The 24877-nt window shown below is 58.7% G+C and overlaps 2 protein-coding genes across 5 annotated transcripts; one reads left to right on the top strand and one right to left on the bottom strand.

Moving 5' to 3' along the window:
• Positions 1–87: 87 nt before the first annotated feature.
• On the bottom strand, positions 88–23918 carry LOC122208932 (galactoside alpha-(1,2)-fucosyltransferase 2-like). Of its 4 annotated transcripts, XM_042920384.1 has the most exons (4): positions 23843–23918; positions 15437–15535; positions 9984–11222; positions 88–159 (listed from the first exon to the last, which is right to left on the bottom strand). In XM_042920384.1, the coding sequence occupies exon 3, from the start codon at positions 11054–11056 to the stop codon at positions 10205–10207; it is 852 nt and encodes a 283-aa protein (XP_042776318.1). In that variant the 5' UTR covers positions 11057–11222; positions 15437–15535; positions 23843–23918; the 3' UTR covers positions 88–159; positions 9984–10204. The 4 variants fall into 4 exon arrangements, 3 of the variants coding, with proteins under 3 accessions (XP_042776318.1, XP_042776320.1, XP_042776317.1); XM_042920386.1 differs by lacking the exons at positions 15437–15535; positions 23843–23918 and adding an exon at positions 14361–14514; XM_042920383.1 differs by lacking the exons at positions 15437–15535; positions 23843–23918 and having other exon boundaries at positions 9984–11771.
• NTN5 (netrin 5) lies at positions 15755–23834 on the top strand. Its single transcript, XM_042920382.1, has 7 exons — positions 15755–15787; positions 17806–18456; positions 21048–21236; positions 21379–21528; positions 21868–21921; positions 22142–22222; positions 23470–23834. Exons 2-7 carry the CDS (start codon positions 17826–17828, stop codon positions 23832–23834), a joined length of 1470 nt encoding a protein of 489 aa, XP_042776316.1. The 5' UTR covers positions 15755–15787; positions 17806–17825.
• Positions 23919–24877: the final 959 nt, after the last annotated feature.

The following is a 24877-nucleotide window of genomic DNA, read 5'->3' on the forward strand; positions in this document are numbered from 1 at the left end:
CCCTTGTGACAACTAAACCTGCCCCACGGATGCCCAGAATGTCCCCCCTCCCCCCTGCCCCCCGGACAATACTCGCAAATTGAGGACGGCTGTTCTACCCCCTCAGGTCTCCTGTTTCAGGACCAGGGGCGGGCTGGGAAATGCTTAACAGCCGGCTCCCTGGGGCAAAAATAATCCCTGGTTGGTAGCGTGTGGTGGAAATGGTAAAAATTTCGATGGTATAAATACCACCCCCCTCCCCCACCCCATGGCCAATGTCAAGCAACCAACATCGCATCTTAGAACACAGACTTGCAGAGAACATTGTTCTCTGATACCCCTCGTACAGACACAATACATGTAAATAACCCCGAGAGACAGATGATAGGAAAACCTACGAAAATAATCCGGGCAGGAGGAATTTCGAGCTTTGGTTTGACAAAATGTATTCGATTGTGATACATGCTCAAAAGTGTATTTGTTTTGTTTTGAACTTAACCAACAAAATTCAAACTTAAAACAAAAATTTGGGGGGGGGGGATGTTTATTTATCTTGAAGGAGAGAGAGAGCGTGAGCAGGGGAGGGGCGGAGAGAGAGGGAGACAGAGAATCCGAAGCAGGCTCCAGGCTCTGAGCTGTCAGGGAAGAGCCTGCTTCGGATCCTCTCCTCTGCTTCCCCCCGCCTCTCCCCCACTTGCTCTCTCTCTCTCTCTCTCTCTCTAACATAAATAAACATTAAAAACAAATTTTTAAAAAAAAGTTATGTGTACACTCTATTTTAGTCTATTTTTTTTTTTTTGTTTTTAGAGAGAGAACACTTTTTTTTAATGTTTCTTTTGAGAGAGAGAGAGAGCGAGTGAGCAGGGCAGGTGAGGATCCCAAGCAGGCTCCACACTGTCAGCACAGAGCCCGATGCGGGGCTCGAGCCCACGAGCCTCGAACCCTGAGGCACCCGGGGACCGCTTGTGTGATTAGTTCTACGAAATTTCCAGAGTAGGCAAATCCACAAGCAGATCCGTTGCCGGGGGTTGGGGAGGGGGAAATAGTGATTCCTGACGGGTACCGGCCTCTTTCTGAGGGAGTGGAAATGTTCTGTGATGGGATGGTCTGCCTCTCACACATGCCTGAGCCTGGCCTGTCCCAAGAGCCTCCGTTTATGTTCCTCCCACACTGCCCCTAGGCCCAGGTCCCAGCATCCCCTGTGTCTTGCTGTGACTTCAGACCCCAAGGCTCAGAAAGCCAAAGAGAGGGGCGCCCGGGTGGCTCAGTCGGTTGAGCGTCCGACGTCGGCTCAGGTCATGATCTCACGGTTTGTGGGTTTGAGCCCCGCGTCGGACTCTGTGCTGACAGCTTGGAGCCTGGAGCCTGCTTCCGATTCTGTGTCTCCCTCTCTCTCTACCCCTACCCACACCCCCCCACCCCCGCTCATGCTCTGCCTCTCCCTCTCTCTCAAGAATAAATACACATTAAAATAGTAGTAGTAATAATAATCATAATAAATAATAATAATAAAGAAAGCCAAAGAGAAAAACCCAAGGTCACACACAGAAGGTGATACAGACACAGTTTGTAATCAAGTCACTGGCTCCCAAACCCCTGGGGCACCCTTCCCCGGCCAACTCCTTTGCCAGCTGGGGGCCAAGTTCAGGCCGACACTTCCTGAGCCACCAGGAGCCCCCATAATCCTCTGTTCCTGGTCCCTCCCCAGGACATACTTTTATGTTCATTTTGCACCTTGAATAGTAATGAGACTAAAAATATCTGTAATGGCTGTAGGTCCCCTAAGGGCAGGAACTCTATCGACGTTCATTATTGCTCTACAACCATAACCGACTTAGTCCTTCCAACTGTGTGAGGTGGTCCCTAGCAGCTGAGGCCCAGAGAGGTGCAGTCACTTGCCCAAAGCCACCCGGCCTGTAAGTGGCGGAACTGGGATTTAAACCCTGAACCCGAAGCCTTTTTGTCTGTTTGTTTTGGCAGGCAGGCAATGACCAGTGACAGTGACTCTAACCCTCTCTGTCATGGGTACCAACTGTAGACAAGACCCTGCACAAATACCTGCCACATTTCCGTAAACACTGATACACGTCCCCTTGGCATCCAGCCAACATGCCCTGAGGAAGCCCGGCCTGTCCTGCGGGAGACAGGCCACACAGAGGATGGCCGACAGTCCCAACCAAGTTCCCTGCTGAGCGCAGCCGTATGAGAGACCTCAGACGTCACACGGAGCGGTGAAACACCCAGTCGATCCACGCAATCGTGACAAATAATAAATTCGGCACTTAACGCCATTACATTTGGGGGACGGCTTGTTACGCAGCATTAGCTGACTGAAACACCTCCCGTTAAGGTGACAGTTCCCTGAGAGCAGGAACCATGTCCGTTTTGCTCCCTCGTGGGTCCCCACTGTCTAGAATGTCTCCTGGAAGATAGTAGGTGTCTATACATATTTGTGGAAGGAAGGAAGGAAGGAAGGAAGGAAGGAAGGAAGGAAGGAAGGGAGGGAGGGAGGGAGGGAGGGAGGAAGGGGTTTTCAGACCTCCATCTCCTGGGATGATGTCCATGAGACGTAGGTGCAGCTGACGACTGCCCACCAGCCTCTATGCGTATGATAAAGTGTTGGTGGGGGTACGTCTACCTCATTCCATGACGGGGCCGGGGATGCCAGAATGAGAAGGAATCTTCGTTACCTGGCCAAGAATTTTCCCGCACCCCCGTGACTTTGGAACGTTGTGCCAGACCTCTATGTAGGTAAACAGCTTGCTGATGAGTATCTGAGTCCGGGATGTGTTGCGGTTATTAACCGCGGGGTTCGAGGGGCCCCGGGCTGCATGTGGGATTTGTGGACGGGGCGCTTGTGGTGACCACACACAAAGGGGCATGGGGATTGCAGAGGGGAGGGTGAAACGCTGGAGCTCCCCCCACCTCCCGCCATCCATGGGCTCTGCATCAGTCAGGAGACACTCAGCGTAAGCTAAAGGGCGATTTCAAACCTTCTTGCAGCCTCCCCGGGAGGGCTCTGAGCGGCTCCCACCATTAAGGTTACCTGTGGCCTCTGCCATCAGACTGGGAGCCCTGTGGGGTGGAAACCAGGGCCAGGCCACCCCTAAGCTTTTCCCCGGGGCACAGAAAGAGGTGTTGGTAGGGGTACCTGGGTGGCTTAGTCATTAAGCGTCCGACTCTGATCTCAGGGTCGTGAGTTCAAGCCCTGCGTCGGTGGGGAGCCTACTTAAAAAAATAAATAAAAGGGGGCGTCGGTTGAATTTCTTCAAAATGTGTTATGGAATTGAAATTCAACAACATGCACAAAAGCAGACGGACCAGTACAACAAAGCCCCAAGCACCCAGCAGTCAGTTTTCAACTTGTGTTGCCAGCCTCCCTTGGTCTGTAGCTCAACTGGGCCTTCTCATTCCATCCCTGAACATTTCAGGGTGTTCCTCTGACTGGTAAGAATACTTCAAAATGAGGGGCGCCTGGGTGGCTCGGTCGGTTAAGCGTCCGAATTCGGCTCAGGTCATGATCTCGCGGTTCTTGAGTTCGAGCCCCGCCGCGGGCTCTGTGCTAACGGCCCAGAGCCTGGAGCCTGCTTCCGATTCTGTGTCTCCCTCTCTCTCTGCCCCTAACCCACTCACGCTCTGTCTCCCTCTCTCAAAAATAAATAAACATTAACAAATTTTTTTAATTAATTAAATAAAAATTTAAGTGTAGAACAAACACCATGCTGTTACCAGCCCTACAATGAAGTCATTTCTGAATATCATAATATCCAAATTATAATTTCCCTGATGGTCTCAAAGCTGTCTTTTTTCTTTCCTCCTCTTCTTCTTCTTCCTCCTCTTCCTCCTTTTATTTTATTTTTTATTTTTTTAATGTTTTATTATTCTTTTTTTTTTTATTGGAGGGGGCACCTGGATTAATGTTTACTTACTTTTGAGAGAGAGAGAGAGAGAGAGAGAGAGAGAGAGAGAGAGAGAGAAAGAGCACGAGCAGGGGAGGGGCAGAGAGAGAGGGAGACGCAGAATCTGAAACAGGCTCCAGGCTCCGAGCTGTCAGCACAGAGCCCGACGTGGGGCTCGAACTCATGAGCTGAGCGGATGTCAGACGCTTAACCCCCTGAGCCACCCAGGTGCCCCTTTCTTCCTCTTCCTTTTAACCACCACAAACACACCCTCGTGCAAAAGTGGAAATCCATGGGTCCCTGCTCTGGAGCCCCCCACCCCCACCCCGCCCCGGGATGGCACCCTTTCCCCTGCGTGTGGTAACAGCTAACAGTCACTGCGCATGTCGCTGGGCCGGGTGTGGTTGATTTTTTAATCAGTTTGGTTGAGCTCTAATTCTCAAACTATAAGATGTAAAGCGGACAAATCACTTGACGTATGCACTTCGGTGGCTTGTATTCGGTGGCCTTACGGATCAGTGGCTTGTAAACCAGAGTGGCTGTAGAGTCGTGCACACGTCCCCACTATCATTCTAGAACGTATTCATCCGCCCCAAAAGGAAGCCTGCACCCATTAGCGCTCACTAACCATTGCCTCTCAACCCCCAGCCCCAGACAACGGCCAGTCTGCTTTCTGTCTCTGTGGAGTTGCCTTTTCTGGACATTTCATACAGTATGTGGTTGATTGGCCCGCTACGGTTTTATTGATTTATTTGATATTTTATAAAATGTAATATACGTATAATATATATCATATATATTTTTTATAAATATACATATAGTATATATAAATATATATATTTCAAGTTTATTTATGTATTGTGAGAGGTGGAGGCAGGGAGAGAGGAGCATGGGGGAGGAGAGAGAATCCCAAACAGGCTCTATGCTGTCAGCACAGAGCCCGATGCGGGGTTCGAACCCACGAACTAGGAGATCATGACCTGAGCCGAAATCAAGAGTCAGACACTTAACTGACTGAGCCTTCCAGGCACCCCCACCCCCACCCTCACCCATGCTCCGGCCAGGTACTGTTTCAATCCTCAGAGAGGTGAAGTCCTTTGCCAAGGGTCACACAGCCAGCGGGTGTGGGAGCCTGACCTCCTCAGCCTGCGGCCAGAGCGAGAGCGTGTGCACTTAACCACTGCGCTATGCGTCCCCTCTGAGTCGCTACGTGTAACACGTTCCAAGTTGGGAACAGAGGCTTTATTTTCGATGGCGATGAGAAAGTGGTCTGATCTCCAGCCTGTGGGCCATAAGGCTGGGAATCTCAGGGGCATTAGCTGAGCTGTGAAGTGAACCTTAGTCTGCAACCCCCCACCCCCACCCCGGCTCCTTGCATTTGAGTCCCAGGCTGCCAGAGGGGAAGGTGACACCCGGGAGTCCATTTCTGGTCGGGCTCAACCCCTGGCCGTGTGACCCAAGGCGCCCAGACCCGCAGCTGGGTTGGCTCAACTCAGGTATAGGCGTCTGGTTGATAAGCCTGAGTTCCTTCTGGAAAGACAGCTTTCTGGGCTCTGAGGGTTTCGGGGACGGTAGACGACAAGCAGGGATGTTGGTGCTAGGTCGCCCCCTGTGGTGTGCCTGTAGAGCCTCTACCGCTTCCCGCATTCAACCAGGTCACACCCTGCTTGACTCACCCCCCAGTGCTCTCCCCTTATGGCCACTGGGTTCCGTGATCTGACCCAGAACACGGGTCCTGGGCCACGGCAGCCTGTGTCTCTAATCTGCTGGTGCACGCAGTGAGGGGCCTGGCACCGGCTCGTGCTTGTCCAAGCCATTCAATAAATAAACCGGAAGCACCGTATCCGTTTCCCAAGGGTGCTGTTAACCGCACACTGTGTGCCTTTCAACAATGGAAAATCGTTCCCTCCCAGTCAGGGGCTAGAAGCTGATCTCTGCCTCCGTCATCACATGGCGCTGTCCCCTCCTGTGTCAGTGTCACCTGCCACGTCGGAGGCAGGGCCCCCACCCTACCCCAGCGTGACCTCATCTTAACTAATTTATCTGCAAAGATCCTAATGTCCAAATAAGGGCACATTCGGAGATCCTGGGAGGAAGGCTTTCCGCCCACCCTTTTGGGGGACACAGTTCGACCCGTAACAAACACATACTGCGTGCTCCGTGCTGTTTGGGGTACTGGGCTTGCTGGTTCCTGCCCTGGGCTTCCCCCCATCCCCTGTGGGAGGGACAAGGTGGGAGGTCTTTGAGCTCAGGGCGGAGCTCAGCAAATATTTGTTGATTGAATTTCTGCCACTTATGGTTGACAGCTCGCCAGTTTCTGCTTTGGCCCTTACGAACTAAAAGTCATTTATTTCCTTTTCCAAACAAGGGAACAGAGCTGGGTCCCCTTAGCATTTAGGTGAAACAGATGCAACTTGGAGTCTTGCTGTGCCACTCCACCCAGCTCCCCGGAAGCGAGCAGCGTCTGTTCTGCCTCCAAGCAGGGCTCCTTCCCAGCAGAGACGACCCGACCCGGGAGATAAGGCGGGAGGGTGGCTGGGAGGATGGATCCTCCGAATCTGCCCCCAGTGCCAACATCGTCCCCAGGGTGTTCGAGAGAAGAGATAGGTGGGAAGCGGGCGCCGGGCCGCCTGTGGCTTTCCTCTGGGTCCCCGAAGTGAAGCCGGCGGGAAATATCACTTCATTGTTTTCTCTTCATCGTTTTCATTATTTTCTTCAGAACCAACTTGATTCTGACTGAGGACAGGTCATCGTGCCACTAAGCTGAGTGACTTCGGTGTCAGAGCCGCGTGGGTGTGGGGAGTGCTTTTGTGCGCTAGCAAAATTCTGGAGGCATCGCGCAGGGTCCCAACGCAGAGGGAACAGTCATGGGGGCAACGGGAGAGGGGTTTCCAAGGACGGTTTACAAGGGGAGGATGTAGGGAAACCGACAAAGAGATGTTACAGCTCCCGGGGCGGGGGCATCGACATGGGGCATCGACATGGGGCGCAGTTACCACCCCAGGTCGGCAGGCACGGGCCTGGAGAATAAATACCCCGGCTTCACTCTCCTTCCTCCCCTGATTTCTGGACTGTGATCCCACTGGCCTAAGCCAACCGGAGCCACAGGGCGAGGGAGCCCCTGGAAACGGTCTTTATTAGTCAGTGGGGACCGCGGCAGCAAAGAACCCCGGACTGGGGGCTGAAACAACGCAAGCCGCCTGAAGGCTGAAGGTCAGGGCGCCTGCCGCCCCCGCCCCCGTGCCTGGTGAGAGCGCACTTCCCGATTTGCAGTCCGAGAGCCGAGCAAGATCATCTTTCTCGCGTCTCTTTCTTACCAGGGCACCGATCCCGGGGCGCGCCCGGGGGGTTCGGTCGGTTAGGCGTCCGACTTCAGCTCAGGTCATGAGTTCCAGCCCCGCATGGGGCTCTCTCAGGGCAGAGCCAGCTTCAAGTCTGCGGTCTCCCTCTCTCGCTCTCTCCGCCCCGTCCCCCGCTTGCTCTCTCTCAAAAGTAAATAAACGTTAAAACAACAACAACAGGGGCATCGATCCTGTTACACCAGGGCTCCTCGCTCATGAACGAATTGTCCCCCCCCCTCGCCAGCCCCCCCCACCCCCCGAGGCCCCGCCTCCTGACACGAGCATGGTAGGGGGTTAGGGCTTCAACACAGGAACTGGGGAGGGACCCAAACATTCCGTCCTCAGCAGATGCCAGCAGGGCGGAGGAGGTTGGAGAGGAGATTTGGAGGAGCGGTAGGAAGGACCCCGGCACAGCCGTATTCTAGTGAAGGGGGACACACGGCCTCCGTTCACTTCTGTACTTTGCAATTGTCGCAGTTGGTAGCGGGCCACAGGTCACGGCTGAGATGCCTCTACCCTTCTGGCTTGAGTCTCTCCAAAGGGGACAATTTGGGAAAAGATCCAGACTCCGGTAAATGATCCTGAGGAGGAGGGACCGGCCTTGAGAGAACCGAAGAAACACACGGCATGGGAGGTGCCTGGATGGCTCCGTGGCCTAAGTGTCTGGCTTTGGCTCAGGTCTCCATCTCTCTGTTTGTGAGTTCGAACCCCACATTGGGCTCGCTGCTGTCGGCTCAGAGGAACTCACTTTGGATCCACTGTCCCCCTCTCTCTGCCCCTCCCCCCGCTCCCTCTCTCAAAAATAAACAAGTAAATAAAAACATTTACAAAAATGAGGGCATCATCCCTTATGACTGGCATCCTAACGAAGAGGAGGAAATTTGGACACAGACCTGTACAGAGGGGAGACAAAAAGGCAGGGAGAAGACGGTCATGTACAAGTCAGGAACACATCCTCCCTCACGGCCTTAGAAGGAACCAACCAGGGGGCGGCCGGCGGGGCTCAGTGGGTTGAGTGTCCGACTTCGACTCAGGTCATGATCTCGGGGTCCCTGACAGCTCAGAGCCCGGAGCCTGCTTCGGATTCTGTGTCTCCCTCTCTCTCTGCCCCTCCCCTGCTCACAGTCTGTCTCTGTCTCTCAATAATAAATAAACATTAAAAAAAAAAAAAAAAAGAAAGAAAGAAAAGGAACCAACCAGCTGACCTTGTGGATCGGACTTCCAGCCTCCAGAACCATCGGACAATCCGTGTCTGTGGTTTAAGCCACGACGTTTGTGGTACTTTGTTATGACGACTCTAGAAAACTAGTGTTACCCCCCCCACCCCCCCGCACTGTCTGCCTGCAGTGATCCCCCTGCTCTGGGGGATCCTAACCTGCTGCGGTCCCCTCCCACAGTGCACCAGGGCTGCGCTGTGTGATCGATGGAATACGGCAGAAGGGGCCGTGTGTGGCTCGGGCGGGCTGGGCCGTGAAGGCATGGCAGTTTCCACCTTGGTCTCTTGGTTTCTCTCTAGGGAGGAATCCAGCGGCCTTGAGGCTCACGCAGCCCCACAGAGGCCCACGTCTCGAGGATATGACCGAGAGCCAAGAGCCCAGGAAACTTCTAGCCGTGGAAGCCGATCCCCCCGGCCCCAGGAGGACCTTCAGATGACTGGCCTTTGCCGACACCTGGCAGGCAGAACCATCCAGCTACACGGCCCCAGAATTCCTGACCCACACACACTGTACGAGGTGATAAATTACTGTAGTTATTTTAAGCCACTATGTTTTGGAGTAAATTTGCTAAGCAGCAGTAGACGGCTCACACAGAACCTCCCTCCCGGCTCCCCTCCCCTTCCTCTGGAACCTTCTTCGGCTTTTCTTTAGTATCCCCGACCCTGAGCCCCAGACCATGATGCCTCCATCTGGACTGAAGGAAGTAAATTGGGGTCAAAATGGCTCTGGGGAGATACAATGTGATTAATATGTGAAAACAAATTTGTTCAACCTCAGAAGCGTGCCAAGAAATGGGGATTCAGGGGCGCCTGGGTGGCCCTGTCAGTTGGGCGTCCGACTTTGGCTCAGGTCATGGTCTCACGGTTTGTGGGTTCGAGCCCCTCGTCGGGCTCTGTGCTGGCAGCTCGGAGCCTGCAGCCTGCTTCGGATTCCGTGTCTCCCTCTCTCTCTGCCCCTCCCCTGCTCACGCCCCGTCTCCCTCTCTCTTTCAAAAATAAATAAGCATTAAAAATTTTTGTTTTAAAAAATCAATAAACTTTGAAAAAAAAAGATTTTTTAAAATTAATTATTATTATTATTTTTTACTATCCAGAAAGGAGTGATACACCGATAAAAGATACTGGGATCTCCATACTTCTAAACATGCTGAATACCAGAAAACCCGTATTACGATCATTTCATCCAATTTCTGTCCACACAGGGGTTTCTCAGAGTGGCTTTGAGTCCTGGGAGTGTTGTGAGGCGCCCACCCCACGCCCACCCCCATTTCCAGGGACTTCTCTGCTCCTCCGAGGGCGTCTCCCTGAGATTTACCCTCTCAGATCCTGGCTTCCCTCACATCCTTACACGATAAGGCCTCAGGAAACCCAAAGCCCGAATTCTTAGCTGCCTTTGACTTGAGGGCAGGAATGGCTTCACCAAACCAAACCCTCTCAGGAGGCAGGGGCAAAAAAATCTGGGCTCATGCTCAAAATATGTTTCCGTCTTAAAGCAGCACAACGGTTCAGGGGACGCCACGCACACGCCCGTTAGCGGCCAATACTCACCGCGTGTTTTCAAGGCACCGAATGGACTTGCTGGGTTCTTGCGAGGAGCCGCTGAGGGAAGTCCTGTATTATGTTCTGCACGTGGCCCGCAAAGGCACAGACAGGTTAAGTCACTTGGTCGAGGTCGCCCAGCTCAGAAGCAGAGCAGCCGGGAGGCAGGCCGTGGGTGCCTGATTCTGGGCCCGCCTGCCAGCCCGAGGGCCAGGGAGGCGCGTGCCGGGCTAGGGGCTGTTCTCTCTGGCCTGGCCAAGGTCAGCAGCGATGCCCATCCACTCCGGCAGGAAGGCGGCTTGGGGCTTAAAGATCCAGCGGAAGGGGGAGTGCGGGAGGGTGAAATTGGCCAGGTAGATGGTGTCCCCGCCCGCCAGGTAGGCGGCCCAGATCCCGAACGTGCCCACGGTGATGACGCTGTGGTTGCACTGCGTGAGCAACGCGAAATCCTTGGCCGGCGAGCCCTGAAGGCCATTGCCGGCCAACACGACGTCGCCGCGGGAGGCGTCGATGTTCTTGCGGCACCAGGCCATGCCGTTGCTGGTGACCACGAAGACCGGGGCGCGGTGGCGGGCCCGGAACCAGCCCAGGGCCCGCTCCAGGTACCCGCGGTCGGCGACCACGCCCTTCCACACGCGGGGCATGACGTGCACGTAGTCGCCGCGGCGCACGTGGATGCCCACGAAGGTGCCCGGCCGCCGCCCGCCCACCCGCAGCCGCCGCAGAAACGCCTGGGCCTCCGCCCGCACGTGGTCGTGCAGGGTGAACTCGCGCCGGATCTCGTCGCGCACGTGGTGGTAGAAGGTCCAGGAGCAGGGGTAGCCGGTGAGGCGCACGTACTCCCCCGGGATGTGGCGGTGGCGGTCCTCCATCCAGTAGTTCAGGGGGTAGTTCCGCCAGGGGATCCTGCCGGCCGCCGCGTGGTGCAGGACGGGGAGGCTGATCCGGAAGATGGGCGCCAGCGTGCTGTGCATCTCGGCCGGGATGAAGGCGGGCCGCCCGCTCATCTTGGCCAGGGCGTACAGGGTGGCGTACTCCCCCATCTGGTTCCCCAGGCGCCCTTGGGCGTTGATGGTGAACATGCCGCCCCGGGGCAGAGATCTGGGGAGCAGGACGACGCGGCCCGAGTAGGCCCAGGGGCCGGGCACCACAGCCAGGCGCCAGTGGCAGTGGAAGACGCCACGAAGATGATGAAGAGGAAGTAGACGGTGGAGAAGGAAGGGCAAGTGGCCCAGGATCTCGCGATGGCTGCGGGGAGGAGGGAGGACCCGGTCAGGACGGGCGGGCAGGCGCACGTGGGTCTCACTCACCCTCGAATCGTTCATTCCTCACACAACTCATCCCAGCCTGTCTAGCGGCGTCCGGCGCGTCCTGACCCGCTTTCTGTTCTCTTCTGTATCTGCGGTTTCCCTGTGGCCATTCCAGCGGCCACAGCTCAGGAGTCTCATGGGCCCGTGTGGGAGGAAGCCCTGGATTGCGGGAGGGTGGCCCCCCACTCTTCATCATCTGGCTTTTGTCCTCCCCAGCTCCAGGCATCCCATCTCTCCTCCCGCCAGCTCCCCTCAAACGTCAGGGTGCCGTGGGCCTTGCCTCAGCTCTCCTCCTCCTCCCATATTCCGGGGCTCCTCACTTTATTAATCTGACCCCTGTGGGAAATCTGAGCACTCCTGGGCCCTCTTCAAACATCGCTTGTTCAGCGTGGGTCCCCAGCAAGGTCAGCTGGCTCTTCCACAGCAAGGCTAGGTGTGACCTCACATTCCACCGGGGTGTATGAGAAGTGCCCTGCCCACTGCTCTGGTTTCCAAAGGCGGAGCCCTTCTGCTCACGTGCCTCCTGACAACTCTGTCCCAATCCTTATCACACCAGCTGCCAGCTCGGGGCCTGCCTGGGGGGTCCTACATGGAGGACTCAGGTCTCAGGCTCTAGCCAGCTTGTGGGGCTGGCCAAGTCCCAAAGGCAGAGGGGGTGAGCGGAGCCGGGACTAGAGCCTGGGCTACGGGGGAAGAGGGAGCCGCTCGGGACAAAGGTACCCACCACCCAGGCGTGTGACCCGTGCAGCGGCCCACGGCCTGCACTCAAAAGGACCCCGCGCTTCACCTGGCTGGCTCAGTTGGTACAGCGTGCAACTCTTTTTTTTTTTTTTTTTTAATTTTTTTCAACGTTTTTTATTTATTTTTGGGACAGAGAGAGACAGAGCATGAACGGGGGAGGGGCAGAGAGAGAGGGAGACACAGAATCGGAAACAGGCTCCAGGCTCCGAGCCATCAGCCCAGAGCCTGACGCGGGGCTCGAACTCACGGACCGCGAGATCGTGACCTGGCTGAAGTCGGATGCTTAACCAACTGCGCCACCCAGGCGCCCCCAGCGTGCAACTCTTGATCTCAGGGTTGTGAGTGTGAGCCCCGTGTTGGGTGCAGAGTTTACTCGTTTTAAAAAAAACAAACCAGGGGGGCAGGTGCTGCACTTGGTTTAGTGCTCTGGTCTCACCAGCTACAAATTATCAATAAATGTGAACAAGGCCCCCCGTTTCCCTGTTCCACTGGGCTCTGCACACCAGGCAGCCGGCCCTGCAGCCACCCGCTTCCAGGAATCTCAAGAGCTCCCTCTCCTGGCTTTCTCTCAGCCTGAACAACTAGAAAGCCACAGAAAAACAGCGAATTAAGGCTGCTGCTTCTGTGGTTCCTGCCACACACCAGGCACTGGGCCCTGAGACTTACCATCTCAGTCCGCAATTCCTTGTTGGCCCCTTTCCTACAGTTGGGTGGCCAAACCCCCACCCGAATTGAACTCATCCGGGGACAAAACATGGCCTGAACTGACCCGCGGCTATTTGTAGACTTTGCTCAATGTGAGTGATGTCCGTGCGCTTTGCTACAGAAACAGTAACGTTAGGAGTGGCTGGTTGGCTCAGTCGGTTAAGCGTCTGACCTCGGCTCAGGTCACGATCTCCAGGTTTGTGAGTTCGAGTCCCGCGTCGGGCTCTGCGCTGACAGCTCAGGGCCCGAAGCCTGCTTCGGATTCTGTGTCCCCCTCTCTCTTCCCCTCCTCTGCTTTCACTGTCTCCGTCTGTCTCAAAAATCAATACACATTGAAAGAAAGAAAGAAAGAAAGAAAGAAAGAAAGAAAGAAAGAAAGAAAGAAAGTTGGATTATGGGGTGCTGCCCAGATCCCGCAGGGGAGCTACCTAACATACAGTCTAGGGACCCCATTATGGTGCCAACATACAGGTTCTGAAACGTGTCTGGTCTAAAGAGTTTCAGAGCTTCAGAGAGGAAACCGAAAGCCTGTCTTCACTCATTTAATCCTCTTGATCTCCTGCGAGGAAGGCACACTGTTATGCTCATTTAACAGATGACGGCACCCGGGGCACAGGGAGGTTGAGAAACCTGCTTTAGGGGCGCCTGGGCGGCTCGGACTCTTGGTTTCGGCTCAGGTCGGGATCTCACGGTTCGTGGGTTTGAGCCCCGCATCGGGTTCTGCGCTGGCAGTGGGGAGCCTGCACGGGATTCTCTGTCTCTCTCTCTCTCTCTGTCCCTCCCCCCCCAAACACACACTCACTCTCTAAATAAATAAATAAATAAATAAATATTTAAAAAAAAAAAAAAAAAGAAAAGAAAAAGAAACCTGCTTTAGGTCATGCAGCTAGGAGAGAGGCAGAGCGTGAATCTGAACCCAGGCCGTGTGGCTCAGGAATCTGTGCCGTCAGTCACTGTCCCCGATTTTTCGAGAATTCCTCAGGGAGAGCCCTCAGCCGCACACTCTCAGTCCAGCCAGACATGGAATGTGCCCTGCCTTGCCTTGTGGGGCCTCTGCCGTGTCTGGGCCGCCCAGGTAGGGGCAAAAGATCTCCGCAAGCCCAGAGCTGTGGGTCCCACACTGCTGGGCTGAGCTGTGCCCTGGGGGGGGGGGGGGGGGGGGGTTCTGCTTCCTCCTCTCTGGGGACGAAAGTGCCCAATACTTGAGGAACCCCTTCTCCTAAATAAATAAATAAATAAATAAATAAATAGGTAAATAAGTAAGTAAGTAAGTACTAGGAAAACCAAACGCGAGGAAGAAAGCCTCCCTGCAGGTCACATTACTTTAAGAAACTTCTTGTCCCAGATGGGGAGGAAAGTAAAACGCGACCTAAACTTCCTGGAATTTTCTCTGGCAGCCAAACTAGCCTTTTGCACTGGCCTTGCCCTCTGCCCGCGTCGCTCCGGCCCCCACGATGATGCTCTGATGCTCGGGTGGCTTGCGGTGTGTCCGCACCGCTTTCGGGTCTCAGCCCGGATGTCCCCTCCGGACCCCCACCCCCCCACCCCCACCTCCCTGCTCGCTTTTGTTCCGCAGCGCTCGCCACCTTCCTCGCCACCTTCCGCCATCCTCTGGAGCAGAATTACTTACTACTTGTCCGAAGCGATCGCTCTTCTCTCTGGACTGTAAGCCTGACTGACAAGGGCGGGGAGGTTTGTAGGAGTTCGCGGCGGTAGCTTCAGCGGGGTGTCTGCACACAGGAGGGACTCTGGGGCGCACTTGCGGGATGGATTCGTGCAGTGATGTTACCCTGTCGTTCACACCGCCGTCCCAGAACCGGTATGCGCCCTGTGATCTAGGGGGGTCTCTGCCCCCAATCTCCTTCTCTCGCGGTTAACTGCTCCTCCCGGCTTAATTTCAAATCCGAGGTCCTCCTCCTGGCTCCCGGCTCGTGCTGGCGGGTGAGGGCCACCGGAACGAGAATCACACACCCCCTTGGCTGTGCTCTCCCGACCCCAGGACAGGGTCCCGCCAGCGGACCCCCAAATCCCTGTCAGGGTCGGGTCCACGCGGCGCCGAAAAGGCGGCACTCAAGGGCGCGGCAGCAAATATCTGTGCCCTATCCTCTCGAGACTCCCCCGCCCCAGCTTTTCTCAGCGGGAAGTGAAGGAGAGCCTTATTTTTCTAGTCAAAACCCATCGGGTTGGCAGTCACATCAGCATGACAATTTCGGTGAGTGAAGTGTTGAGGCCTCGCAGGAAAGGCCTTTCCGGCTTTGAGCTGGGGTCCCTGCTTCCTCCCTCCAACGCCAGGTCGCCAGGTCCTAGGTCGAGGGACTCTTATCCCCTCTCCTCCTTCCCCACCCACCATCTCAGAAAGCGGCCCAATTCTTTGGGTTTCCCGGTGGCTGTCCAGATCCCCCCCAAAGCACCGATTTTTGAGGTTTGAAAGTGACTGGCCTTCATCCTCAGTTCACCCACAGCTGACAGAAGGTTCCAGAGGGGAGGAGACTCTGGCTGGGGGTCCCCCTTCAGTGTGGGCCAGGGGCCGCCCTGAAGCCGCCTGGCCGGTCAGCCCCTTCCCTTCCCCATCGATTGCACCACCACGTGGTGGGCTCAGCCCAGCGGACTGCCTGCCCTTGGGAGTCCTGGGGCAGGGGTCTAAGTGTGAGTGCGGTGGGGACCCGAGACCCGGGAAGGCCCACCTGGCCGGCTGTCCCATCCTACCTGCCTTGAGCCTCCTGGGCCAGCCTGCTCGGGGCTGCCCCCCTCAGGCGATGTCCTTGGCGCTCCACATAGTCCTGGGTGGCGGGCTGGCTGGGGTCCCTGTGGGGAGAGCGTGGCTGCGGTTGGCGAAGGGGATTGGGGCGGGGGTGGGGGGGGGAGGTTGGGGGGAGCGGTGGTGGTGTTGGATTCTGCGGGCTCTGCTCTGAGCTCCCGCCCAGAACCCCCACTAGCCTGGGGCCTGGCGACAGCCACTCTGCACTCACTCCTGAGAGCCCACGCCGCCGCCGAGCTCCCGCGGGACGGGAGAGCACGGGAGGAACGCACCGCAGAGGACACTCTTCTTGGGTGCAGGTTTGGCCAACATCAGGGGCAAAGGGCAGGGTGTGTGCAAAAAAGCCAGGGAAAAGTAGCCTGGGTTCCAGGAGGACCCCCACACCGCCCAGCCCGGGGGGCCTACTGTGGGTCCGGTGGAACACAGCTAGGCTTTTCTCCTTATGGCGGGGGGAGGGGGGTGGCGCGGGAGGTATGTTCTAGTTCCCAGACGGGTAGGGACAGGAGGCTGGACATCTGGGTTCCCAGATGGCCAGGGGCTGGCTTCTGGACCCCTCAGGAACACCGGGGGACTCACGGCCTGGTCGTCCAAGGTGCTAGGGGCCAGAAAGTGGTACCCCATGAGCCACCCAGGTCAGAAAGGAGAGGTAGGAGGTGGGGGCCAGGCCCTTAACAAGGCTGGCGGTAACGGACGGGGCAAATGCCGCTGCCGCCAGTGCGCAAAATGGCGCCAGGCCCCTCGGGAAGGGCGGAGGGTGACGCCGGTCATCTGGGGCAGGGGGACGTGGTCTTGCACATGGCAACTGCAGTGGGGACACCCGGGGCTGTGAAAGCAGGCTGGGGGAGGATGGGACCCCACCTGCACCCCCAGACGCCTCACAGACTCCCAGGCCGGGAGCAAGCTAGGGGCGTGGACAGTGGGGCCCAGGAAGGCTCTAAGACCCCCCAAACCTGAGGAAGTTCCTCACTAGGGGCTGCCAGCCCTGGAGCGGGAAACCAGGGGGGCATTTCAGCACCCGAGTCCTTCCCAGCTCTTGCCATCCCAGGGTCTGGACTTCGGGCCCCCTTGGACGCCTGGGCATCTGGCCCTGCCCTGTCCTGCCCCTCTGCCCGCTTCCTCAGCACCTGCCACCCCCACATCCGTTCCCCTTTCTAATCTGGGGACCTTAGGGGGGGCGGACAATGTGGGGGCTCTGCTCTCCAGACCCTGAGGCCTAGGATGGCAGGCGGGAGGGGGGAGGGCTGAGATTATAAGAAAGTCCTCAGAAATCCAAGTACAGCGTTCTCCCACCGTGAATTCTAAGGGGGACTCGTGCACCAGCTTTCTTAACCCCGCTTTTCAGCTCCAGAGTGACCTAGGCTTCTAGTCCCCGGGTGTCCCCCCTCCGGTTCCTCAGCATGCTTCTCTGGGCTTGGCACCTGGGTGGGAAAGGGTTAAGGCAGGGTGGAGGCTGGGGGTGGGTGGCAGTGGAGGCCGCTGGGTTGTTTGGCGATAATCCCCCTCCGTGCCCTGGGTGTGGAGAACAAGGTTAGGGCCCCACGTGGGAAAGGGCCTCTGCTCTGATCCTCGTGGGCTGGGGGCCTGGCCTCCCGCTTCTGATCCCCTGCCGAGCCCCTCCCCCAGCCCCGTCCCCTCCCCTCTTCTCTCCCCCCCCTCCCCACGGGCCAGGCAAGCCAGGCTGTCTGCTCGCTGCTCTCCTCCTGCTCCCTGGGTATCTCCGAGCCTCAAGGTCTGCCTGTCTGTCTGCCCGGGCCCCAGGCTCCCGGGCACTCTATCCCCTCCATTCCCTGTGGATCTGGGTGCCCAGCCGCTCTCCATCTGGGCCTTCTGGCCTCCCCTTGTGTCCGGTCCTCTCTCTTCATGGCTCCTTCTCTGCACCTGGCCCTTCCCTTACACTTGTGTCCCCTCCTGTCTGTCTTCGGCCGTCTGTGCCTCTGTCCCTTTGTCTCTGAGTTTCATCTGTCTCTCAATGCCCCTCCCCCTGGTGCCCTCTCTAGGATTCCCCCTCTGTCCCCACCCCTGCCCTCTCCCCAGGGCCCCCTGCCCCTCGACACTGACGATAGCTCTGGGGTGTTAAGCTACGGATTAGTTCAGGCAAAATTCTCAATTTTGCTTGCGTTCTTTTCCCTTTGGGTTATGTAAACAGTAATTCTCCCCAGATGGAACTATTTTCCTCGCTTAGAAGCAGCCGGGCAGGGGGGCTTGGGCAGGGCCGGGGGTGGAATGCTAGGGATCCTCAGAGAGCCTGCGGGGAGCGGGGGTGGAGGGTGACCCACGACCCTCGGCCTGGTCACTCCTCTCCTCTCCTCCTCTCCAGGTACTTGCTCTGCTAGGACCATGCCCGTGACCTTTGCCCTCTTGCTCCTCGTGAGCCAGGCCACCGCAGACCCGTGTTACCATCCAGGTGGCCGCCCCCGCTTCTGCCTCCCACCGGTGACCCAGCTGGCCGGCCTGGCGGCCTCCTGTCCCCAGGCCTGTGCCCTCTCCCTGGGGGCGGGCCTCAGCCCCCGGGCCACCTGCAACGGGAGTCTGACCCTGGCCCTGGGTGGCCCCTTCCTCCTGACGTCCGTCAGCCTGCGCTTCTGCACGCCGGGATCCCCGGCCCTGGTCCTGTCTGCTGCCTGGGCCACCGGAGGCCCCTGGAGATCACTGTGGCGCAGACCCGCCTGGCCTGGGGCCTTGGGGGGGCCCGAGAAGGTGACCTTCCGAGCCCCGCCGGGCCCTAAGTCCAGCGTGGTGGTCAGTCACCTCCGCGTGGAGTTCGGGGGCCGGGCGGGGCTGGCGGCAGGTGGCGTTCGAGGCCGCTGCCAGTGCCACGGCCACGCTGCCCGCTGCGCTGCCCGCGCCCGGCCGCCCCGCTGCCGCTGCCGCCACCACACCACCGGCCCAGGCTGCGAGAGCTGCCGCCCGTCCCATCGAGACTGGCCCTGGCGGCCCGCCACGCCCCAGCACCCCCACCCCTGCCTGCGTGAGTCCTGGGCCCCCCCTCTTCCTGCCCCCACCCACCACTCGGCCCCCGAGGCTCTGGCAGTAGCAGCCGGTCCCTGGTCCCTGCGGGCAGTGTGCTCGCTCCCTTGCGAGCCTGAGCCGGGCTTGCTCCTTGCTTCACCCCCACTGCTCCTGAGCGGATCCCCCGCCCGCCCCCCCCCCCCCCCCCGCAGGCTCCACCTGCCTGCCACTCTCTGCCGCCCACTGGGGGCTCCAGTCTCTCCAGCCTCTGCCCCACACACCATTATGATGCCGCTGCTGCAGGTGCTCCGGTGATATTTACCCAACGGTTGTGAGGAACAGGGCAGCGGGACTTTTCCCGAGTCACCAAACCAACCACATGGGGGAAGTATTTATTCATGAACACATATGTACCCATCGCCTGCTGGGTACCAGGCAGGCTTGTCATCGGGTGCCTTGCACGGATGAGGAGGCTGAGGCCGGAGGGGAAGAAGGCCCCTGCCCAAGCACACACAGCCAGGGAGCGGCAGGGTCAAGAATCTGAGCTCGGGAAGTCCCGCTCTGGGGTCTTGGCTCCCGTCAGGTGCCGTCACACTCGGTGCCCCAGGGTGGCAGATGGGCACTCGGGCTCAGCGGCGGGCCGGCCGGCCTGGGCTCAAATCCCAGCTCCTCTGCTCCGTGGCTGTGTGACCACAGGCAAGTGACCTGACCTCTCTGTGCCTCCGGTTCCTCCGCGTGTCAAGCGGGGCTGGTAACAGCACTTCTACAGGCTGTGGTGAAAACCCAATGAGTTGATATGCATAGAGTCCTTACAATAAAGCTTAGCATATGGTACCTGGCCCCAAGGAAGACCTCGCTGCGGAATCGCCAATGTTAACACTCCCCGGATGAAGAGGGTGGGGGCCCGAGGGGCCGCCCCACTTGCTTTTAAGTCTCGATGCTAGCAAGCGGCGGTGCTGGGACTGGACTCGGGAAGACAGACCTTCCTAGATAACGGGCGATCCACCGGGCCATCCGGCTAGCCCGGCAAGCTCCAGGCCTGCTCCACACCTTCCCTGCCTCCACCCTCCCTCGGGTTTTTCCAGGCGGGAGATTCCAGGGTCTGGGCCCTGCCCTGCCCATGTGCCAGCTGCCCCTCCTCAGAGACAGCCCCCTGTCTTCTGCCTCCGGCCTCTGCCGCCCTGGCTGATGGTGTGCGTTTGTTACCAGGCCCCGCACCAGGCCCCGGGAGGTAGCTCCACTCCGCTCTACCAGCCAGATCTGATCCCTGAGGGGAGACTCACGTCTGGGGGCGGGCCGGGGGTCGTCCTGGGCCCAGACAGGGCCTGGGAGCGGGGGAGGCCTTCTGTCTGAGGGTCACCACACGGCCCCAGGCCGAGCGTGGCGCCGGCACTCCGAATCTGGGCAAGAAGCCGACGGTGTCGTGAGGAAGCAGGGTCTGGGCGCACAGGGTGGGACTAAGTCCTGTGGCAGAGCCGTGGGTTTGACCGACGGGGGTGATCTGAACCCTTTCCCGCCACCAGAGTTTTCCGGGCGCAAGTGATGTGAAGTGATCACCCTCAGGTCAGAAGGAATCCAAAGCCAGATTCTTCCCACTGATAATCTAAAGAGCACCAGCCGCCTCCAGGCCCATGGAAACCCTGGGGGAGAAGGACTGAGGTCCCCACTGGATGGGAGGAAGCCACGGTTTAGAGAGGGGACTCATTTTCCCAAGAACGCACGGCTGCCTCAGTTTCCTGACCTTCCTACCGCTTCTCCGCGTTCTCGGGCCTTGCCAGCCCAGGCCCCTCCTTAAATCTCTCCAAAGAACGGCCCGCGAACCCCTGAGTCAGCATCTCGCTGGCCAGAACCACAGATCCCTGGGGGTGCGCCCCGAGAAGCTGTTTCCTGGTAACTGTGAGAAGCAGTAAGGTTCGACGCCCACTGCCTCTCTGACCAGAGCCCCCCAGGAAGACACACACCGCACAGAATCCTCGCGCGGGGCGCGGGCCACACTGGACCGTGCTTGCGCGGTGCACAGACTCGAGCCAGGAGGCCTGGGTGCCGACCCTGCCCCTGCCACCCCCTCAGCTGTATTACTTTGGAAGCCGTGAACCTCACAGAGCCGTTCCGAGAACGAAATGTGCAGCACCGGGCGCGCAGAAACTCCCCACAGGCAAGGGCAGGCTCTGGGTCAGGCCCGGGGTCAAGAACTTCACATCCTTTTGGTTTCCTTTAAGCCTCCGGAAGTAGTAGACATCGGAACTGTCATCTTACGGCAAAGGAGGCTGAGCTGCAGAAAAGTCACTTGCTCGAGGAACACAGTGGGGAGCGGACGTGCGGGGTCTGACTCCACAGCCCGTGCCCGCAGCGCTCCGTGCTGAACCCCAGCGTCTCAGGGACATTCGGGCGGTGCATCGGGCCCCTCGGGGCTACCCACTTCAGTCCAGTGCACCCCAAGATGAGAACGAGGAGGTTCGGGGAGCCAGGCTTACCCCGGCACCCCCGGCCATCTCTTCTTTGTACCCGCTCTCGCGCTTTATTTCTTCTCCTGCAGGCGGTGGGGAGCGAGCCCGGGGCCCAGAGCAGCAAGGCCGGGGCTGACGCGCGCCTGCTCCGTCCTCTTTCTAGCCTGTTCCTGCAACCAGCACGCCCGACGCTGCAGGTTCAACTCGGAGCTGTTCAGGCTGTCTGGCGGCCGGAGCGGGGGCGTCTGTGAGCGGTGCCGCCACCACACGGCTGGGCGCCACTGTCACTACTGCCGCCCGGGGTTCTGGAGGGACCCCGGCCAGCCTATCACCAGCCGCAAGGCCTGCAGGGGTGAGTGTAGCCTGGAGCGGGGCCTAGGAGGAGAGGCGGGCGGGACCTGACTCCTGGGTCTGAGGGAGGAGGGGGCTGGGCGACTGGGAAGGAGCACCCGGGGCCCAGACACTCCAGATCCCCGGCCCCTCTCCTCACGCAGCCTGCCAGTGTCACCCTATTGGGGCGACGGGTGGCATCTGCAACCAGACCAGCGGGCAGTGCTCCTGCAAGTTAGGGGTCACCGGCCTGACGTGCAACCGCTGTGGTCCTGGCTACCAGCAGAGCCGCTCTCCCAGGATGCCCTGCCAGCGTGAGTCATGAGGGGCAGGGCCGCCTGTCCTAAGTGGGACGGGAAGCGGACCTCTCACATCTCCAGCGGGGCAACAGACGCTGGGTCCCTGGGGGGAGGTGGGGCCTCCAACTCCAGGCCCCTCAGTCTTGGGAGGGAGGAAGCCGGGAGCCCGGACTCTTGTGTCCCAGGGAGGAGGGGGCTGGGAGTCTAGATTCCCGGATCCGAAGGAGGAAGGGACTAGGGACCAACTCCAGGTCCTGGAGGAGGAGGGCGAAGGGTGCTTAAGGGAATAGACACGGGGGGTCTGGATTCCTGTTGGGGGGAGACCCCTAAGGTTAAATTTCTCCTCTCTCACAGGAATTCCAGAGGCGACGACCCCCCTTGCTACTACCCCTGGCGCTTACAGCTCCGGTAAGGCTGGTGTGGAGAACCCTGGCAGCAAGCGGGATCGGGGACGGGCTGCTTGGGCCCCCAGGTGGGGGATCCAGGGGTGGCCCACCGAGCCCAGTCCCCAGGGTTGCGGCACGCCCCCCTCCGGTGTCCGTCAAGATGGCACGCAGGGCTGGGCAGGGGGTAGAATGCTGTGGTCTAGGCTTCGGGAGCCCACTGCAGATGGCCTGACCCTCCCCAGACCCTCAGTGTCAAAACTACTGCAATGTCTCGGACACCAGGGTATACATGAGCCTTTGGAGGTATTGCCAGCAGGACTACGGTGAGTGCTGGGGAGGAAAAAACAAGGCTGGGGGCTGGCCAGGTATTCTGATGCCCGCCTCTTTCTCTGGGCTTCCCAGTTCTCATCTAAAGTGGGAAGGGGGGGGGGCTCTTCTTAAAGGACCCTTCCTGATCTAGGACCTAACGGGACAGAAGATAAATGGGGGGCAGGGGCAGTGGAGTGGGGGGCGTTCCCTATCTTCCTCTGTCTCCTCTTCCCCCACCTTCTCGGCCTTCAGACTTTCGCTATCTCCTTCAGCTGGACATCTTTGAGGGAGACAGCTGGCCTCTTGGGGATGGAAGGAGAAAGGGGAACTGGTTGAATGGATGGTCTTGCCTATCTCAGACGCTTTCCACCTCCCATCGGGGTCCTAGATTCTGCGCCCTAGCCCCACTCTCGCAGAGACGCACCCCAAAGTGCCATAATCCATCAGTCCACACCAGCCCCGTGACCTCAGAGATCTCTTAGATACTCAGGAGTTCAGCCTAGCCCATGACTTTCCTCGATGGTATAAGACCCCCCAGGCCTCTCCTCCCTGAGGATCATCATCCTCTGGTCCTAGCCACTAGTGTCCTAGGACTTGGAAGGTGGAAACTTCTCGTCCCACCTCCCACAGAGATCTTCTGCCCTACAGACTTAGCTTGCCAGCCAGAGTCCTTCCCCTGACATGTCTCGCCTCGGCCCTTCAGCGATTACATGTTTCTGAATCACCACCAGTAGGACCTCAGGTTCTAGGTTCTGACCTCCTTCTGGCCCCCAAATTCGTCCCAGAGCCCCCCCCCCCTCCCAGCAATACCCTTCCCCAAGGGCTCTGCTTCTGACATCTTTCACGCTGCCACATTAGAGACCCTGGACCTGCCTCTTCTGCCTTGCTCCCGGCCACACCCACTGTAGGGTCCCCTTAGTCCTCTCCTACACCCAATTCGGGCATCTGCTACTCCCAGTATGAACCCCAAAGGGCCCCACCTGGCATGTCCCATGCTCCTGGGTTCCTCTCTCAGTCTGGCCTCCATAGTTACAACCCTCGAACCCCACCTGGCACTCCATAAGCCCCACCGTCGTCTCCCCCACGCCGGGCCAGACCCCCAGACAGCCCACCCTCAAACGTTCAAGGTCTCTCTCCTTCCTAATGGTATCCTGGGAGCCCTCCCGGGGATCCTGCCTCCCTCCCCACCAAGACCGACCCCATGCCACCCCAGGGGCTCCCCCCACACCTAGCCCGGGCCTGACGGCAGCCCTCCCCGCAGTTCTCCGCGCCCAGGTCCTGGGGTCAGAGGCGGCGGGCCCGGCGTGGCAGCGGCTGGCCGTGCGCGTGCTGGCCGTGTACAAGCAGCGGGCGCGGCCCGTGCGTCGCGGTGGCCAGGACGCCTGGGTCCCCCGCGCCGACCTGGCCTGCGGCTGCTTGCGCCTGCGGCCCGACACCCACTACCTGCTGCTGGGCAGCGCGGCCGGCGGCCCCGACCCCGCGCGCCTGGTCCTCGACCGCCACGGCGTCGCGCTGCCCTGGAGGCCACGCTGGGCCCGGCCTCTGCGGCGGCTGCAGCTGCAGGAGCGCGCCGGGGGCTGCCGCGGCCTGCGACCCCCCACCCCGAGCCCGGGGCCCGAGCCCTAGAGCCCCACCTGCTCGGCCTCCGCAGCCGACGACGACGACGACGACGACGACGACGACGGAACTTGGGAGCGACCGCGAGCTGAACCTTCTACTTCCACGGCGCGTCCCTCAGCGAGCCAATCAGGAGCCGTGGAGCCGCTGACGTCACTGGCACGCGCCAGGCTGGAGGGACCCTTCAGCGAAGGCGGCAGGCCGGGAGCCCGGCTTTTGGCCTCTTGCGAGGACATTTGGCCTGTGATCTGGGCAGCCAGTCCCCTAAATAAAGTCTCAACGCTTGGGGAATTTTGGCCACAGACACCTGATATGTGCTGGGAGGGCCTGGGAGGGGCAAAATGAGGAAAACGTGCAGAGCTGAAGTATGGCAGTGCCCCCCGACAAAATGCCAAACCCAGCGAAAGGGCTGGAAGGACATCACTATGTGCTGGTCAGATTTGTGTTGCTTGACGATTGGCCAGAAGCCAGTGGGAGGGAGGGTGGATGGAAATGGCGGGAGATGCGCCAGAGGAAAAGGACAGCAGTGCCGGGTTTCCAGAAAGTTCCACCTTTAGGAACATTGTGTTCCTGATGGCCCCTAGGATAGTCTCTGAGAAAGGAACAAAGGGACTTGGAGTGAATATCCGAAGAGGGTTCTGACTGAGGTTCATCTGGTCTTGAAGTCCAGCCTAAACCCTTTCTGGAGAGAATAGCCAGTTGGGAGCCACAGAGTGGTATGGGCATCACTTGGTGCTAAGCAGAATTTTTTTTAAATTTTTTTACATTTATTTATTTTTTGAGAGACATAGAGTTACAGAGCACAAGTTGGGGAGGGGCAGAGAGAGAAGGAGACACAGAATCCGAAGCAGGTTCCAGGCTCTGAGCTGACAGCATAGAGCCTGACGTGGGGCTCAAACTCATAAACCATGAGATCATGACCTGAGCCGAAGTCAGACGCTCAACCGACTGAGCCACCCAGGCGCCCCGCTGCTAAGCAGAATTCTATTCCCACTCAACAGTTGGGTCCCTACGGGCCACAGGGGTGGAGCTAAAAAAAAGCAAGAAGCAGT

Source organism: Panthera leo, chromosome E2 (genome assembly GCF_018350215.1).
Source record: "Panthera leo isolate Ple1 chromosome E2, P.leo_Ple1_pat1.1, whole genome shotgun sequence".
Lineage (NCBI taxonomy): Eukaryota > Metazoa > Chordata > Mammalia > Carnivora > Felidae > Panthera > Panthera leo.

Bases quoted from the DNA above. Each gene is read 5' to 3' on its own strand.
- LOC122208932 (XM_042920383.1), bottom strand. From the start codon at position 11,299: ATGAACGATTCGAGGGTGAGTGAGACCCACGTGCGCCTGCCCGCCCGT.
- NTN5 (XM_042920382.1), top strand. From the start codon at position 17,826: ATGCCCGTGACCTTTGCCCTCTTGCTCCTCGTGAGCCAGGCCACCGCA. The intron at 18,457-21,047 runs GTGAGTCCTGGG...TCCTCTTTCTAG, and splicing joins GCACCCCCACCCCTGCCTGC to CCTGTTCCTGCAACCAGCAC. The intron at 21,529-21,867 runs GTGAGTCATGAG...CCTCTCTCACAG, and splicing joins TCCCAGGATGCCCTGCCAGC to GAATTCCAGAGGCGACGACC.